The sequence below is a fragment of the Balaenoptera ricei genome, chromosome 14, assembly GCF_028023285.1.
Source record: "Balaenoptera ricei isolate mBalRic1 chromosome 14, mBalRic1.hap2, whole genome shotgun sequence".
Lineage (NCBI taxonomy): Eukaryota > Metazoa > Chordata > Mammalia > Artiodactyla > Balaenopteridae > Balaenoptera > Balaenoptera ricei.
This window is the reverse complement of record NC_082652.1, coordinates 12,710,834-12,727,410: the sequence shown is the minus strand read 5'-3', so window position 1 is coordinate 12,727,410 and position 16,577 is coordinate 12,710,834. Positions and strand designations below refer to the sequence as shown.

The 16,577-nt window shown below is 45.4% G+C and overlaps 1 protein-coding gene across 20 annotated transcripts in view; it reads right to left on the bottom strand.

Moving 5' to 3' along the window:
* SPRING1 (SREBF pathway regulator in golgi 1) overlaps nucleotides 1-16,577 on the bottom strand; it is a 259,028-nt gene that overhangs the window by 136,952 nt on the left and 105,499 nt on the right. Inside the window, exon 6 of one of the 20 annotated variants that reach the window (XM_059893986.1) lies at nucleotides 15,067-15,088. The exons of the other annotated variants lie outside the window; for them this stretch is intronic. Coding sequence (XP_059749969.1) covers nucleotides 15,074-15,088 — 15 coding nt within the window. The 3' untranslated portion in view covers nucleotides 15,067-15,073. Of the gene's footprint in view, nucleotides 1-15,066; nucleotides 15,089-16,577 lie in introns of those variants that run through there. 20 annotated transcript variants of the gene reach the window in all.

The window sequence follows — 16,577 nt, the reverse complement described above, 5'->3', positions numbered from 1 at the left end:
TCAGAGAAGAAAAAGAAATAAAAGGAATACAAATTGGAAAAGAAGAAGTAAAACTGTCACTGTTTGCAGATGACATGATACTATACACAGAAAATCCTAAAGATGCCACCAGAAAACTACTAGAACTAATCAATCAATTTGGTAATGTTGCAGGATACAAAAGTAATGCACAGAAATCTCTGGCATTCCTATACACTAACAATGAAAAATCAGAAAGAGAAAATAAGGAAACAATCCCATTTACCGTTGCAACAAAAAGAATAAATAGGAATAAACCTACCTAAGGAGGCAAAAGACTTGTACTCAGAAAACTATAAAACAGTGATGAAAGAAATCAAAGATGACATAAACAGATGGAGAAATATACCATGTTCTTGGATTGGAAGAATCAATATTGTGAAAATGACTAAACTACCCAAAGCAATCTACAGATTCAATACAATCCCTATCAAACTACCAGTGGCATTTTTCACAGAATTAGAACAAAAAATTTTACAATTCATATAAACACAAAAGACCCTGAATAGCCAAAGCAATGTTGAGAAAGAAAAATGGAGCTGGAGGAATCAGCTTCCATGACTTCAAACTATACTACAAAGCTACAGTAATCAAGGGGCTTTCATGGTGGTGCAGTGGTTAAGAATCTGCCTGCCAATGCAGGGGACACGGGTTTGAACCCTGGTCTCGGAAGATCCCATATGTCGTGGAACAATTAAGCCTGTGTGCCACAACTACTGAGCCTGCGCTCTAGAGCCTGCAATCCACAACTACTGAGCCCTCGTGCCACAACTACTGAAGCACGCGTGCCTAGAGCCCATGCTCTGCAACAAGAGAAGCCACTGCAATAAAAAGCCTGCGCACCGCAATGAAGAGTAGCCCCCGCTCGCTGCAACTAGAGAAAGCCTGCGCGCAGCAACGAAGACCCAACGCAGCCAAAAATAAATTAATTAATTTAAAAAAAAAAGCTACAGTAATCAAGACAGTATGGTACTGGTACAAAAACAGAAATATAGATCAACGGTACAGGATAGAAAACCCAGAGATAAACCCACGCACCTATGGTCGCCTAATTTACAACAAAGGAGGCAAGAACATACAATGGAGAAAAGACAGCCTCTTCAATAAGTGGTGCTGGGAAAACTGGACAGCTACATGTAAAAGAATGAAATTAGAACACTACCTAACACCATACACAAAAATAAACTCCAAATGGTTTAAAGACCTAAATGTAAGACCAGACACTATAAAACTCTTAGAGGAAAACATAGGAAAAACATTCTTTGACATAAACCACAGCAAGATCTTTTTTAACCTACCTCCTAGAGTAATGGAAATAAAAATAAAAATAAACAAATAGGACCTAATTAAACTTAAAAGCTTTTGCACTTCAGCTTCCCTGGTGATGCAGTGGTTGAGAATCCGCCTGCTAATGCAGGGGACATGGGTTCAAGCCCTGGTCCAGGAAGATCCCACATTCCATGGAGCAACTGGGCCCGCGTGCTACAACTACTGAGCCCGTGTGCCACAACTACTGAAGCCCGCATGCCTAGAGCCTGTGCTCCGCAACAAGAGAAGCCACAACAACGAGAAGCCAGCACACTGCAACAAAGAGTAGCCCCCACTCACCGCAACTAGAGAAAGCCCGCGTGCAGCAACGAGGACCCAACACAGCCATAGATAAATAAATAAATAAATAAATAAATTTATTTATTTTAAAAAAGCTTTTGCACAGCAAAGGAAACCATAAACAGACAAAAAGACAACCCTCAGAATGGGAGAAAATATTTGCAAATGAAACAACGGACAAAGGATTAATCTCCAAAATATACAAACAGCACATGGAGCTCAATATCAAAAAAACAAACAATTCAATTAAAAAATGGGTGGGAGACCTAAATAGATATTTCACCAAAGAAGACATACAGATGTCCAAGAAGCACGTGAAAAGATGCTCAACATCACTAATTATTCGAGAAACGCAAATCAAAACTACAATGAGGTATCACCTCACACTGGTCAGAATGGCCATTATCAAAAAATCCAGAAACAATAAATGCTGGAAAGGGTGTGGTGAAAAGGGAACCCTCCTGCACTGTTGGTGGGAATGTAAATTGATACAGCCACTATGGAGAACAGTATGGAGGTTCCTTAAAAAACTAAAAATAGAACTACCATATGACACAGCAACCCCACTACTGGGCATATACCCTGAGAAAACCATAATTCAAAAAGAGACATGTACCCCAATGTTCATTGCAGCACTATTTACAATAGCCAGGACATGGAACCAACCTACATGTCTATCAACAGATGAATGGATAAAGAAGATGTGGCACATATATACAATGGAATATTACTCAGCCATAAAAAGAAATGAGGGCTTCCCTGGTGGCGCAGTGGTTGAGAGTCTGCCTGCCGGTGCAGGGGACACGGGTTCGAGCCCTGGTCTGGGAAGATCCCACATGCTGCGGAGCGACTGGGCCCGTGAGCCACAATTACTGAGCCTGCGCGTCTGGAGCCTGTGCTCCACAACAAGAAAGGCCGCGATAGTGAGAGGCCTGCGCACCGTGATGAAGAGTGGCCCCCACTTGCCGCAACTAGAGAAAGCCCTCGCACAGAAACGAAGACCCAACACAGCCATAAATAAATAAATAAAAATCAAAAAAAAAAAAAAAAAAGAAATGAAACTGAGTTATTTGTAGTGAGGTGGATGGACCTAGAGTTTGTCATACAGAGTGAAGTAAGTCAGAAAGAGAAAAACAAATACTGTATACTAACATATATATATGGAATTTAAAAAAATGGTACTGATGAACCTAGTGGCAGGGCAGGAATAACGATGTAGACATAGAGAATGGACTTGAGGACACAGCGGGGGGAGGGTGAAGCTGGGGCGAAGTGAGAGTAGCACTGACATATATACACTACCGAATGTAAAATAGTTAGCTAGTGGGAAGCAGCAGCATAGCACAGGGAGATCAGCTCGGTGCTTTGCGATGACCTAGAGAGGTGGGATAGGGAGGATGGGAGGGAGGCTCAGGAGGGAGGGGATATGGGGATATACGTATGCATATGGCTGATTCACTTTGTTGAATCAACAACAGAAACTAACACAGTATTGTGAAGCAATTATACTCCAATAAAGATCTATTAAACAAAAAAAGCAAACTATTTCATTGAAGTATACGTAATATACATATGATAAAAGTACACCAATCTGATGAATTTTTACAAAGTGAACATATCTTTCTAACTACCACCCAGGTTAAGATGTAGAACATTACCAACACCCCAAAAGTGTTCCTTGTGCTCCTCCCAGTTATCCCCACCCCCCCACCACCAAAGATAGCCACTAATTTTACTTCTGTCCTTATCATTTGTTTTGCTTGGTTGTAAGCTTTAGGTAAATTGAATCATACAGCACGTTCTTTCACTCAGTGATATGTGAGAGAGATCCCTCCATGCTATTGTGTGGGTTTGTCCAATTTCATTGCTATACAGTATTCTATACACAGTGTTGCAATTATCACATTGTAAGAATATGTCACACTTTATATATCTGTTCTGCTATTGATGATACTTGGGTTGTCTCCAGTTTGGGGCTTGCTATAGACTGAATGTTTGTGTCCCTCTAAAATTCTTATGTTGAAACCTAATCCCCACTGTGATGGTATTAAGGGGTGGGGTTTGGGGGAGGTAATTAGGTCATAAGGGTAGAGCCCTCATGAATGGAATTAGTGTCCTTATAAAACAGACCTAGAGAGATCTCTGTCCCTTCCACCATGTGAGGACACTGTGAGAAGATGGCCATCTATGAACCAGAAAGTGGACCCTCACTGGACACTAACTTGGCTGAAACTTTGATCTTGGACTTCCCAGCCTCCAGAACTGTGAGAAATAAATGTCTGTTGTTTATAAGACACTCAGTCTATGATATTCTGTTATAGCCGCCTGAATGGACTAAGACAGGGCTAATACAAATAATGCCACTATGAATATTCTTAGCCATGTCTTTTGGTGCACACATTTACTTATTGCTATTGAGCATATTCCTAGAGTACATGTGCTGCAACCGGTTTTTGTAAATACTGAATAAGTAACTTTCCAAAGCGGGTGTCCTAATCTGCCTTCCTATCTTAAGTATATGAGTGTTCCAGCAGCTCCCAGCATTGCCAACACTTGGTATTGACAGATTTCTTTCTTTGTAATTTTAGCCATTCTTGTATGTGTACGTGTAAAATTTATATACAGTAAAGCTAAAAAATGTTAGGTGTCCAGCTAAAAGCTTTTACTCATATAAAAATTCTTTGCGGTTTGAATCATATTCCCTTAATTACTAATGATGTTGACTCTTTGACAGGTTTATTGGCCCTTTGGATTCCTCTTTTATGAAAATCATATTCATATGTTTTGCTCATTTAAAAAAGAATGGATTGTTTTTCTTTTCCTTATTGATTTACGGGAGTTCTTGAAATACTCTGAATATGAGTCCTCCATTGATATCTTTATTCCAACTATCTTCTCCCACTCTGTGGTTTGCATTTTCATTGTCTTAATGGAGTCTTTTGATGAACAGAAGTTCTTAATTTTAATGAACAACTGATCAATTGTTTTTTCTGGTTCGTTGTGTGTGTGCCCTGTTTCAGAAATATTTGTTAAAGGAAAACTGTTTCTATACTCACAACACTTCTGAACCAAATGTGTTGGATTTTTTTCCCCCAAACCAACCAATTTTCCAATTTTGGGACACAAACTGGGTGTCCTATAATTTAATTCAATTCTGACACCAACTACACGCATTTAGCATCAAACTCCACAGGTTAAGGGCTCAGTCCTACAAGACTATCCCCAGTCAGACACCTGTCACAAGTAACGGTTGCCCCAGGTACCCATAATTCTGTCTGACTTGGCTAAAAAGTCAGGAGTTCCCACAACACCCACTCCCCACATTTGATAATTTGCTGGAACAGCTCACAAAATTCAGGGAAACATTTACTTATAAAGGATATAGATGAATAACCAGATGAAGAGGTACATAGGGTGAGATCTAGAAGGGTCACAATCACAGAAGCTTCTATCCCCATGGAGTAGGGATGCCCCACTCCCTGAAATATGATGTGTTCATCCACTCAGAAGCTCTCCAGAACCCACAGTTTAGGGATTTTTATGGAGGCTTCATCATATAGCATGATTGGCTTTAAACTCAGTCTCCAGCCCCTCCCCTCTCCCCAGAGGATGTACAGTGGGTTTGAAAGTTCCAAGCCTCTAATCATGGCTTGATCTTTTTGATGACCAGCCCCCATCCTGAAGCTAACCAGGAGACCACGAAGAGTTACTTCATTAGAACAAAAGAACCTCCTATCACTCAGGAAATTCCAAGGGATTTAGGAGCTGTGTGTCAGGAAACAGACACAGAGTCCAGTACATATGTCTTGTTATGTCACATTTGCCTATCCTAAAGTCATGAAGACGTTCTCCTATGTTATCTCCTAGAAATGTTCTTGTTTTACCTTGCACATCTGAGTCTACAACCATCCTAATAATCTCAACCAGGAATGTTCAGGAGTAAACATTACCCACTGCAATATTTTCAGTCCCTTGTGTTCTTCCAGAATCTTGCCATTTGCCATCAAGAGGTAGAGTCTCTTTTCCCTTCTTTTCAACCTGGGCTGGCCCCTCTGACCGCCTCAACCAACAGAAGGCAGAAGTGACAGCATGACTTCCAAGGATAGGTCACAGAAAGTGATATGGTTTCCACCTGGTTCTCTCTGTCTCAGGACATCTGCTTTGGGTCACCATGGCCACCATGTAAGATATCCAGCTGCCCTAAAGCCACCATGCTGGAGAGACCACATTGATATATAATATACACCCAAGGAGCCCAGCTGTTCCAGCCCCCAGCTGTACAAGTCTTCCCAATTCAGATGCCAGACATGAGCATGAAAACTTCTAGGTGACCCCCACCCTAGCCATAGGAGATACCCTGAGCTAGAACCGCCCAGTCAAGGGACCCATCTTTCCAGGCTCTAGCTTAGCACTAGTTTTACTGGGAGAACTAACCTGTGGACCGGAGTAGGCTGGTTTCCACCCCTGCTGTTTATTTCAGGGGTGTGTTTTCAAACCCCAAAGACAAAGGAAGCTTTGATTTTCCTTTTTCAAACCTCATTTCAATCTACTTAGTGTCTATGCAAATGGAAGAGCCCATTCATGAAAGGAGAAAGACTCCTGGAGATCAAACAGATGGGAAAGATGAGATAAGACATCCCCCTTGGATACTCTTGAAGGGTAGTGAAGTCTTGGTGTTCATCCAGAGAGATTAGCTGGGGATCACTTCACAAGCTTTGTTCAGAAAGATAAGACCCAAAGCAGGGCTGGGGGAACCCCTACCCCATCCAAAACTGGAATATGGCCGACTTCACAAAGAGATCTCCTTGCTCCAGAGTCCCTGTCACTCAGCTTCTGTTTCCAGCCCTCTAGCAGCTCACGTTAAAGAAAAAGCTCCTTCCAACTAGTACCCAGGGATTAACCAGGCCTCTGGGATCCAGTCCAAGGGAAACGGCCGGTTCTACTTCCTGGAGGTTTAAGTGGAGCAGGCAAATCAGCGTGATTGATTAATTAGCAGAACTGCATTTTTCACTTTTTAAACACACGTCTGACTTGCTAATAATGGCAATAACACCTACCTCTATGCACAATCATATTACTTACTTGTTTATTCCCCACCCCCACCCCACCATACAAGTTACAGGAGATCAGAGAGCTGAGTCATCTGCTTCTCGCCACAGCCCCTGCACCCAGCCCAGTGGGCTCCAAGACTACTTCCTGAATGAATGGGTGAATGAACGAGTGAATGATAAATGATAATAGCAACCCTTCAGGGGCACCTGCTCCAGGCAGGCACTGTCCATTATTTCACGTCCTCCTTCGGCTTCCCTTGAGGGAAGTGTGGTTGTTTTGGTTTTATAGAGGTTAGGAGATTTGCCCAAAATTTCAGACTCACTAAGGGGCGGGATCCAGTTTCGAACCCAGCCCCTCTGACTCACACGCCATCCTCTTTAATACTAAGCACAATCTTGGCCACAGAGGGGCCTGGGAAAGACCGCCCACCCTTTTTCTCTTTCTTGGGTTAAGAGTGTTTTCACAAGGGCCTTGGAGACCAGAGTCTAAAACTCTAACCTGCTCTGCTGAGCCCAGACCCGGCCCCACAGCCCCGCCCGGAGCCTCTGGCTTAGGCCAGGGTTCCTGTCCCACTTCGGTGGCCTGGGAACTCAGGGGAAAGGGCAATTAAATTAACGGGGTCACGGAAAGAGGAGGAGGGTGAGAAGCTGGTGGCCAAATCCAGAAAGGGCAGATTTCAATTTGCATAATAATTTTGTTAGCAACAATAGGCATCCAGGACATCTATTTAAAGGCTGTAATGTTAATTTAATGGGAAAAAAACTAATACAATTCCCCCAGAATTTTTCCATAAATTAATGTGATGGGCTTTAATGGATAGCTTAAGTAGAGAGCGCGAATAGGAGAAATATTGCATAAATTATACATACATTTATATATATGCTACCCATACATATAATCTCTCTGCTCTGAGGTTTTGACATATGAGAGGCCCTATGCTTAAATCTGGTAACCAGTTATAACTCTATTGCAAGTACAGTGACCCTTTTTTCATCCAAAGAAGGGGAGGGCTCCTCCCTGTGGGGTTTCTGCAAACCTCTTCCCTTCAACAACACACCAGGAGACTCGGGTCTTAAAGAAACAGAGGACTCAACGAACGATAGGCCACGATAACACATACGTGCACAAAAAGTCAATGATATGAGAAATCTAGCAATGCAAAATCCTCTTCCGTGATCCCTGTTCCCTAAAGACATCTAACGGGACAGTAAATAAAATGGACTAGGTTTCAAGAACCACTTTACTTTCTCAAGCATGAGTTCATTCACACGTCTCATTCAGTGAGTGTTTATTGAATAGCCACTAAATGCTGGACACAGTTGTAGGAGCTTCCAGGAATGTTATAGTGAACAATCAGACGTGACCCCTGACTCACAAAAAAATCCAGGATGTGTTCGGGTAAGCTCTTCATGCTTCCATTTTGTCACTTGTAAAATAAAGAGGATGACTGCAGAAGCCACAGGTCGGTGTCCAAGACGGTCCCCAATAATCTCACCACCTGGTTTTCACACCTTTGTGTGGGACTCTCCCACAATGAATAGTGGAACCAGTAGGATATTGCAGAAATGGAGTGAGACTGCTAAGCCAAGGTCATAAAGACATCGCAGGCTTCTCTTTCTTCTCTCTCTCTCTCCCTCTCTCAGCTCATTTGCTCTGAGGGAAGCCAGCCACCATGTTGTGAGGATGCTCAAGCAGCCCTAGGGGGACATCAATGTGGAGAGGAACTGAGGCCTCCTGCCATTGGCCAGCATCATCTTGCCAACAGCCATGTGAGTGAGTCACTTGGAGCAGGTCCTCCAGCCCCAGCCAAGCCTTCAGATGAGACTGCAGCCCCAGCTCTCACCCACTCCCTCTTGAGAGAGCAGGAGTCAGAACCACCTCACTAACCATCTTCAGATTTCTGACCCACAGAAACTGTATGCGATGATAAATGTTTATTGTTGCTTTAAGCTTCTAAGTGTCAGAATAATCTGTAATGCACCAATAAATAGCTGACACAATATTCTCCCTTTTCAGCTGGCCTTGGGTGAAATCATGATGGAGGCAAAGTCGGTCCTCTTTTCAGGGTCTGCACCTGCTTCCCATTCACCTTTGTGCATCGTGTGCCCTTTCCTAAGGCCACACTCTCTGCTCCTTTGCTTAAGCTCTAAGCTGATGCACAGCCTCAAACCTTGACTGACCATTCTCATAAGTATTTTCATTTTAATTAAAGTCTTTCGAAAATCAAAAAGGATTTCAGACCCTAAGAAACGAAGGTCTCCAGGTGAAATCTCAGGAAACCAAGGAGCTGTTAGGTGATGGGAGCTCTTAGGGATCCTCACATCACTTCTCCCAGGGTCCCATGCTTTTTACTCAATTTTGGCAGCCAAAACAGAAAGGGCACACAAGTGCCTAACACTGACTCACTTCCAGTTTTTAGCATCAATCTTTGTTTCCGTGGGCAACTTGTCTCCCTCACAGGCTATGATGCTTCATGAATTGCTGATACAAAAGATAAATAGCTAAGTGAGGTTTCCATTGATTCAACTCCAAAATGGACCAGCAGTGAGCATCATTGAAGTTCTGGCCACACCAGTCCACAGAGGTGGCTGTGAACTTGCAGGGAGCCCCAGATTGAGTCTTGGCTCGTGCATGAACACAAGTGAGTCCATGCATCTCTCTGAGCCCATTTTCTCTTTCGTAAAGTGGGGATATTAATAGCTGTCTCACGCGGGTAGGAGGGAGCCTGGCACGTAGGAGGAGCTGAACGCACACTGCTCTTGTACAGCGCCCCGTGGAGAGCGTGGCAGAGGCAGCGGGAAAGAGCCTTTCCGCTCAGCATCCAGCAAACTATCTCACTGAACCTCACAAGAGCTGACACCTAAGTGAGACGGTGGGTCTGCTGTGCTTGATGGTGAGCACTCTCTGACTGGCAAGCTGGACTGCAGAGGGCTGCCCAGCTACCAACAGCTCTGCTGCCCGCCAGTGCAGGTGGTCCCTCTGGGCTGTTTCCCAAGAGGGTTTCCCTCTGAGACTGACTGCTGAGTTGGCCCCTTTCCCGGGAGGCATGAGGGCAAGAGCAAGGGGAGTAGGGAAGCCAGAGTTCCACAGGGCAGAGTGCTATGCTCTCCCTGTTGGGATCGACTCCATCGGAAGTGGAGGCAGGCTGAGTCTCCATCGGGCAGCACATTTAGGAAAGTCATGGCAGGGCTGTCTCCAGAGCATCAGACCCAGGATGCCTGGGTCCTTCTCCTGGTTTGTACAAGCCAGGGTAAGAGAGCTGCCACTCTACAGAGCCGGAAGGATGTGATTTGAGGATTACCCCAGCCATCTCCACTACCGTATGGATAAAGTCTGTCTACAGGAAGAGAGAGGGGGGCACACAGCTCCGACTTCTTAACCGTTTCCTTCTCGTTTTGAGCAGGCAGCTGGGTCCTTGTCCTCTGCAGCACGGTTCATTACTGTCCGTGATGATCAACAGTAGAATCAGGATGAAATTCACTAGGCAAATGAGCACTAACACCTTGTCTTGTAAATGAAAGTGACCAGGTTGTGTTACAGAAATCAGACAGGTAGCCAGACAATGAAAGGATCAGTGAGTTTTTTGCCCTTGATAGGAGTTGCTCTTTGCAGTGGAGGCTGTGACAGAGTGATGATCATGATAGCACCTGTCAACTCACCTCTCCATCCATGCATCCATACATCAACTTGTTCACCTATCCATTCATCCATTCACGCATCCACCCATGCATCAATGCATCAGTCAATTGATCCAGCCAGCCAGCCAGCCAGCCATCCACCCATCTATTCATCTATCCACCACCTATTCATGTGTCTATCCATCCATTTATCCATGTGTCCATCCACCTATGCAGCCATCCATCCATCCTCACATCCATCGATCCATCCACACAACCATACAATCATTCACTAATTCATTCAGCAAAATTTTATGGAGTACCTAGGACATCCGTGGACCTATGAGAGATTCCCAATTCAACGTGCATTTACTGAGAGCCTACTCTGTGCCTGCTGTACTACATACTGATTTGCAAAGGGGAATAAACCAGGGCCCTTCAAGGAGTTTACAGTCTGGTTATGGGTGGGGGATAGAAAAGTAAACACCCATTAGAGTGAAAAGAGTCTAGAGAAACACAGAGGAGACCACAGGGCCCATGGTTCAAATTGGCCCGCAGCAGTGGGAATGGGGCTGCCCAGAGCCTTTTAGTCTCCACCCAATCACCACTGTAAGTAACTGTGTATTTGCTGAATAGTCAGCAAAGGGGCAGCAGAGATAACCCACCACTGTGTTTCACCTGACTAGCACCTTTGAGGAGAATGAGTACACTCCCATTCTCAGACATCGTGGTTCAGGTGGAGCTGACCCCACTCACCTGCTCCAGGTCTGGCCAAGCAGAGAACCAAATACTCTTGGCTATAGGAATAGGTTCTGGGGTGTGGGCAGCAAGCCCTCCTCGGGACCTTGGTGGGGGCCTGGGGAAAGGGAAGACTGTCCTTTCAGCGCTGGTGAGTCTGGAGCTGCCAGAACCCATGCTTCCCACCACGGAGCAAGTGTGTCTGAAAATGATGCCAACACAAGGGAAGAAGGACCGAGAGGAGGAGAGAGGGAGGACGAGGACGGCGTTGTTTGGCCTCCTGGATCCAGCTGTGTCTCCTCTGATACATGAGCCAATAAATTCTTCTTATGGCTTCAATAGTCTACGGTGGTTTCTATCACATACAACCTAGAGTCCCAGAGAACACACTTGGGAACATTCAGAAATAAGACCCGTGTCCATAGGAGTAGGAACTGCTCCATCAGGTAGCTTTGCTTGCATGTTGGGAGATAAAGCAGTGGAATGGTAGGTGGGTGGATGGGTGGGTGGATGAGTTGATGAATTGATGAATGCTGTCTTGATCACCAGTCAGTCGCAGCCTCATATATAAAGAGCAGCTCCTATCGAGGACAGACAGGGTTCATTGACTCTCTTCTCCAGGAGAGCGGTGACCTAGATTTTCGTTTTAGCCCTGCCCCTAATCTGCTGTGTGATCTTGAGCTAGTGACTGTCCCTCTCTGGGCCTCAGATGCCTCAACTGCAAAGTGAAGGAACTATATGAGATCCACGTTTCTTGAAACATAATCAGAAGAACAGTAGTCTTTTGAAATGAAATGGAAAAAGTATTTACATATATGTATGCTTAGGAACTGTGATGAGTTAAATTGTGTCCCCACCCCCACCCCCCAGCCAAAGAAACACTGAAGTCTTAATCTGCAGACTTTCAGAGTGTTCCCTTATTTGGAAATAGAGTAATTGTAATTAGCTAAAATAAAATCACAGTGGAGTAGGGGAGGCCCCTAGTCCAGTATGACTGGGGTCCTTATAAGACGACAGCCATGTGAAGACAGACACACAGAAAGGCCTTATGGTGATGAAGGCAGAGATCACAGGGATGTAGCTGCAGGCGAAGGAATACCAAAGATTGCCAGAGACTGCCGGAAGCTACGAAGAAGCAAGGAAGGGTCTGTCCCTAGAGACTTCATGGCTCTGCTGCCATCCTGATTTCAAACTCCTAGCCTCCAGAACTGTAAGACAACAAACTTCTGTTGTTTTAAGCCCCCCAGTTCATGGTGCTTTGTTATGGCCGCCCTAGGGCCCTGCTAAAGGAGTCAGGACATCTGCTAATTCTGTACGGCGCACCCCCTCAGAGACCACCAGTCATAATCTTGCATTAAAATCTCTAAGAAGGGGCTTCCCTGGTGGCGCAGTGGTTGGGAATCTGCCTGCGAGTGCAGGGGACACAGGTTCCAGCCCTGGTCCGGGAAGATCCCACATGCTGCTGAGCAACTAAGCCCGTGAGCCACAACTACTGAGCCTGCGCTCTAGAGCCCGCGAGCCACAGCTGATCCCATGCGCCACAACTACTGAAGCCTGCGTGCCTGGAGCCCGTGCTCCACAACAGGAGAAGCCACCGCAATGAGAAGCCCGCTCACTGCAATGAAGAGTAGCCCCCGCTTGCCGCAACTAGAGAAAGCCGGCGCGCAGCAACGAAGACCCAACGCAGCCAAAAGTAAATAAATAAATAAATAAAAATTTTAAAAGAAAAAAAAAAGCTCTAAGAAGTCCTCCAGAAAAGACTCACTTAAACGCATCTAATCCAGTATTTCCACGACCTCTTTGATTACTGCTAAGATTTGATGATCTCTAAGATCTGTTCCAACTGTGACTTTGAGGGATTGCTCTTAAGTTAATCATCTCAAAAGGAGAAGACGTGGGTAGGAAGGGGTCAGACAGGGAATGTGGATAGGTCGAGTCAAACTTTCATCCTTTCTATATTTTAATTTTTTAAAGAATCCATGTATGTGGTTTAAAAATATTCAAACAGTAAAAAAAAAAAAGCTGTACAATGAAAATAAATCTCTCTTCCGCCCCTCTCCCCCAGGCCTTCACAAGACACGGCTCCCCACTCTCTTATTTATTCATCCGGAGATAATTCTATGCATGTATAAGCACGTATATAGATATGCTCCTTGTTTTGCACAAATGGTAGTCTACTACATTGATTGTTTTCCACAGTGGTTTTTTTTTAACTTAACATATCCTACAGATTTCTGCATCAGCAGATACAGAGCACGGTTTCTCAGTCATGGCACCACTGGTACTGTGGGCTGCGTAACTCTTCACTGTGGGGCCTGTGCCATGCATCGTAGGACGTGTAGCAGCAGCCCTGGCCTCCACCCCTTACATGCCAGTAGTGCTGCCCCTCCCCCTTCAGTTGTGACAACCAAAAATGTCTCCAGACTTGGACAAATGTCCTCCGGGGGGTAAAGCTGAACAGAGTGAGAACTACTGATATAAATCTACCTCATTCTTCCAATTGCCATCCAGTCTTCTGCTGCATAATTTACTCACCCAGTCCCTTTCTGGAGGCCACTTAGGTTGTTTCTGGTCTTTGGTTAGTATAAACAACGTTATAATGAATATTCTTGCACATGTGTCTTTGGCCCAAAAACACAAGTTTAACTGTTGGCTAAATTTGTAAGACGTTGTCTTGTTCACCACTCAGTAAATATTGGTTAAGTAAACATATGACTAGAAGGAGAAGAATGGGAACTGGGAGCTTCCAATTCCCATCTTTTCCACTAAGTAGGGTAAATGCTGCCTATGGTTGGAGGAAATGAGGCCAAGGCAGAGAGAGGAAGAGCACCAAGACAGGGAGTTCTCATCTAAGCCCCTTGATCCAGTCATGCCTGAAGCCAGATCCTCCTGGATTTGCCCATTCTGTGAGTTAATGTATTTTCTTTATGGCTTAAGCCTGTTTGAGTTGGGGTTTTGTACCCTGTAACTAAAAGACTCCTGGGTGTCAACAGAAGCAACAGGAGTACCTCCAAGAATCCTGTCCTGACCCAACCCTCTTCTCTGGGCTCCTACAGACCCTGTGCTGTGTGCACTCAGTCAAGTACTTCCTCTGTGAGAATCACTGTCCCCTCACGGGTCTCCTCCCTCCTCTGTCCACAGCCCTTGCCCAGACTGGCTGCTCAGAAGGCTCTGCTGGACGAGTGAGTGTGAGCACATATGACTTGCAGCCTCAACGCCTCCGTTAAGTGAGGGCTCAATAAATCCATTCAAGGAGCCTTCTGGCAGCAGAAGAATCCTCTTAACTCGATTCTGGAAGCTCTGCCAAGGGAGCAAAACAATACCCGCTCCAGGGCACGAGGCTGTGCAGGGAGGAAGGGGTACCTAGGGGTGAGGGGCTGCCTTCCAGGAATCTTCGCTGTCCTGAACCACTCACTGGATGTCACTGGGCAAATGGCCCAATGGCCCCTGAGGTCTCTGACTGCGCTTAAACTTTCCACTCACTTCCAGAACAGGTTTGGCTTCACTGGGAACCATCCTGCTTCGGCAAATCATGCCCCACCTGCTGCAAACAAAGTACACCATTTATGTCATCAATGTTTATAAAGTGCTCTGAGTGTCTTGGACAAGAGCCTCCACACAAGCACAAAGCTTTACAGGCCAGCAGAAAGGACTAGAATCTCCTTCAACAGCTTCCAATCTGTAAAGTGGCCCAAACCCATGCCAGTTCATGCAAGAGGATCCCAAAAGATCGAAAGACCAAGGAGGGAGGAAAGCAACAAGCATGAGTGCTAAGTGCTAGGCGCGTTCACACACATTCCATATTGTTAAATGAGCACCTACTGTGTGCCAGGCACTGGTCTAAGCGTTGGTCTAGGTGTTCAGCAGTGAACAAAAGCATTCATTCTAGTGGGGGTGGGGCAGGCAAAGAAAGAAAGGAGTCATTTCAACTACAAATAAATGTTATAAAGAAAAGAGAACAGGGACTTTCCTGGAGGTCCAGTGGTTAAGACGCCTTGCTTCCACTGCAGGGGTCATGGGTTCAATCCCTGGTCAGGGAACTAAGATTGCACAAGCTGTGTGGCATGGCCAAAAAAAAAGAGAGAGAGAACAGTGAGGATGGGATAAAGAAGGTCTCTGGAGAGGTGCTCCTTGAGGCTGGGAAATCACTTCTGTCACCTGCTCGATCCCCACAAGCACTGGACATCACTGTCCCCATTTTATGAAAGAGGAGGCTGCAGGTAAGACAGCACAGTGGCCTGCCACAGTCAAACAGACAGTCAGAGCACGCTGTATTAAGGGTACCTGGGATTCGTTTTTCAGCAGGTTTGATAAGACACTCAGACACAGAAATGACTGTCATGAAGTAAGAAGTGTATTGTACTCATAGATCCCTAGAAACAGGAGGCAGGGCCCAACATGCAGGGTCACATGGGGAAGCACCAGGGTCAGTCAGGAGGCAGAGGCAGTAAGGGAAAAATACAGGCAAGAACTTTTATTGTGGTTTCTCCTGGAAGGAACGGGTGAGGCAGGGTAAACAGGCTCAAGAGGAGCTAGTTTGAATAATCTTAGCGAGATCTTGGGCATGGGGGCTGTGCCCAAGTTGTGTGTCCTGCGGTGATTAGGGCAGGTAGACAGTGGCTCAGAGGGTGAGAGCCCCATAAAGAAGAGGGTTGGAGATGTGAGCTTTGGATTGGTTGGTCTGCATTTGAAAGGCGTGCTTCCTGGCTAGTTGTTCACTATCTCTAGGAACTGGCTAAACCCAGGAGGAGCGGTCCCTCCCTGGGTAGCAAGGTTCCAAGATGTTCAAAGCATCAGAATATAGAAAATAAGACACAGTTAATACACAGACTCAGCCTGGGGCTCAAGCTGCCCCCTTGGCTGCCCACAGGCACTGCAGGGACCAAGACCCTACTAAAAGGGACTCTCCACCTGTGGGAAGGATGCAACAGGTTGGGTTCAGCTACATATGGAAAGAGCAGTGTTGCTCTCGTGTCACTTAGACACTATCTTGGCATGGGCTCATTAATCCTCATAATCCTGCAGGCAGAAGGGTAAAACGAGATAGAGAGAGGCCCTTAAATTGTGAAGCTGATGAAAAGGAAAATGAGTTTGTGCTGGGATGCCCAAGAATTGTTTTATTTTCTTATAAATTCTGCCCCATTTCAATTCAGAGCTTTTTGTCAAGAGCAAAAGGACAGAGGAGGTGGTGTCCTTGATTAAAACAACACAAATACTGTTTTCAAAAATGTAGCTGGCTGGTGCCCATGTTGTTTTAATTTGCTGGGACCAGATTGTCCAGCCCTCGTGGATTTGATCCCAGGCAGGCTCGTTTGACTTATTCAGAGAAAAACTCTATTTTCAGCCACAAACTGTACCCCTCACCCTGGCCAAGTATGTTGCAATCCTTGCTAACAGTTCTTGTCCAGGAATCCCAAGCCCACCTTCTGGATCCCATCTCCAGATGCTACTCGCATGTCCTCCACATGCCACTGACCCCACAGCTGGTCTAGGTTTACCCTCAGAGTAAAAACAGGAAAAGGTACGAGCATACGGTAGGTACTC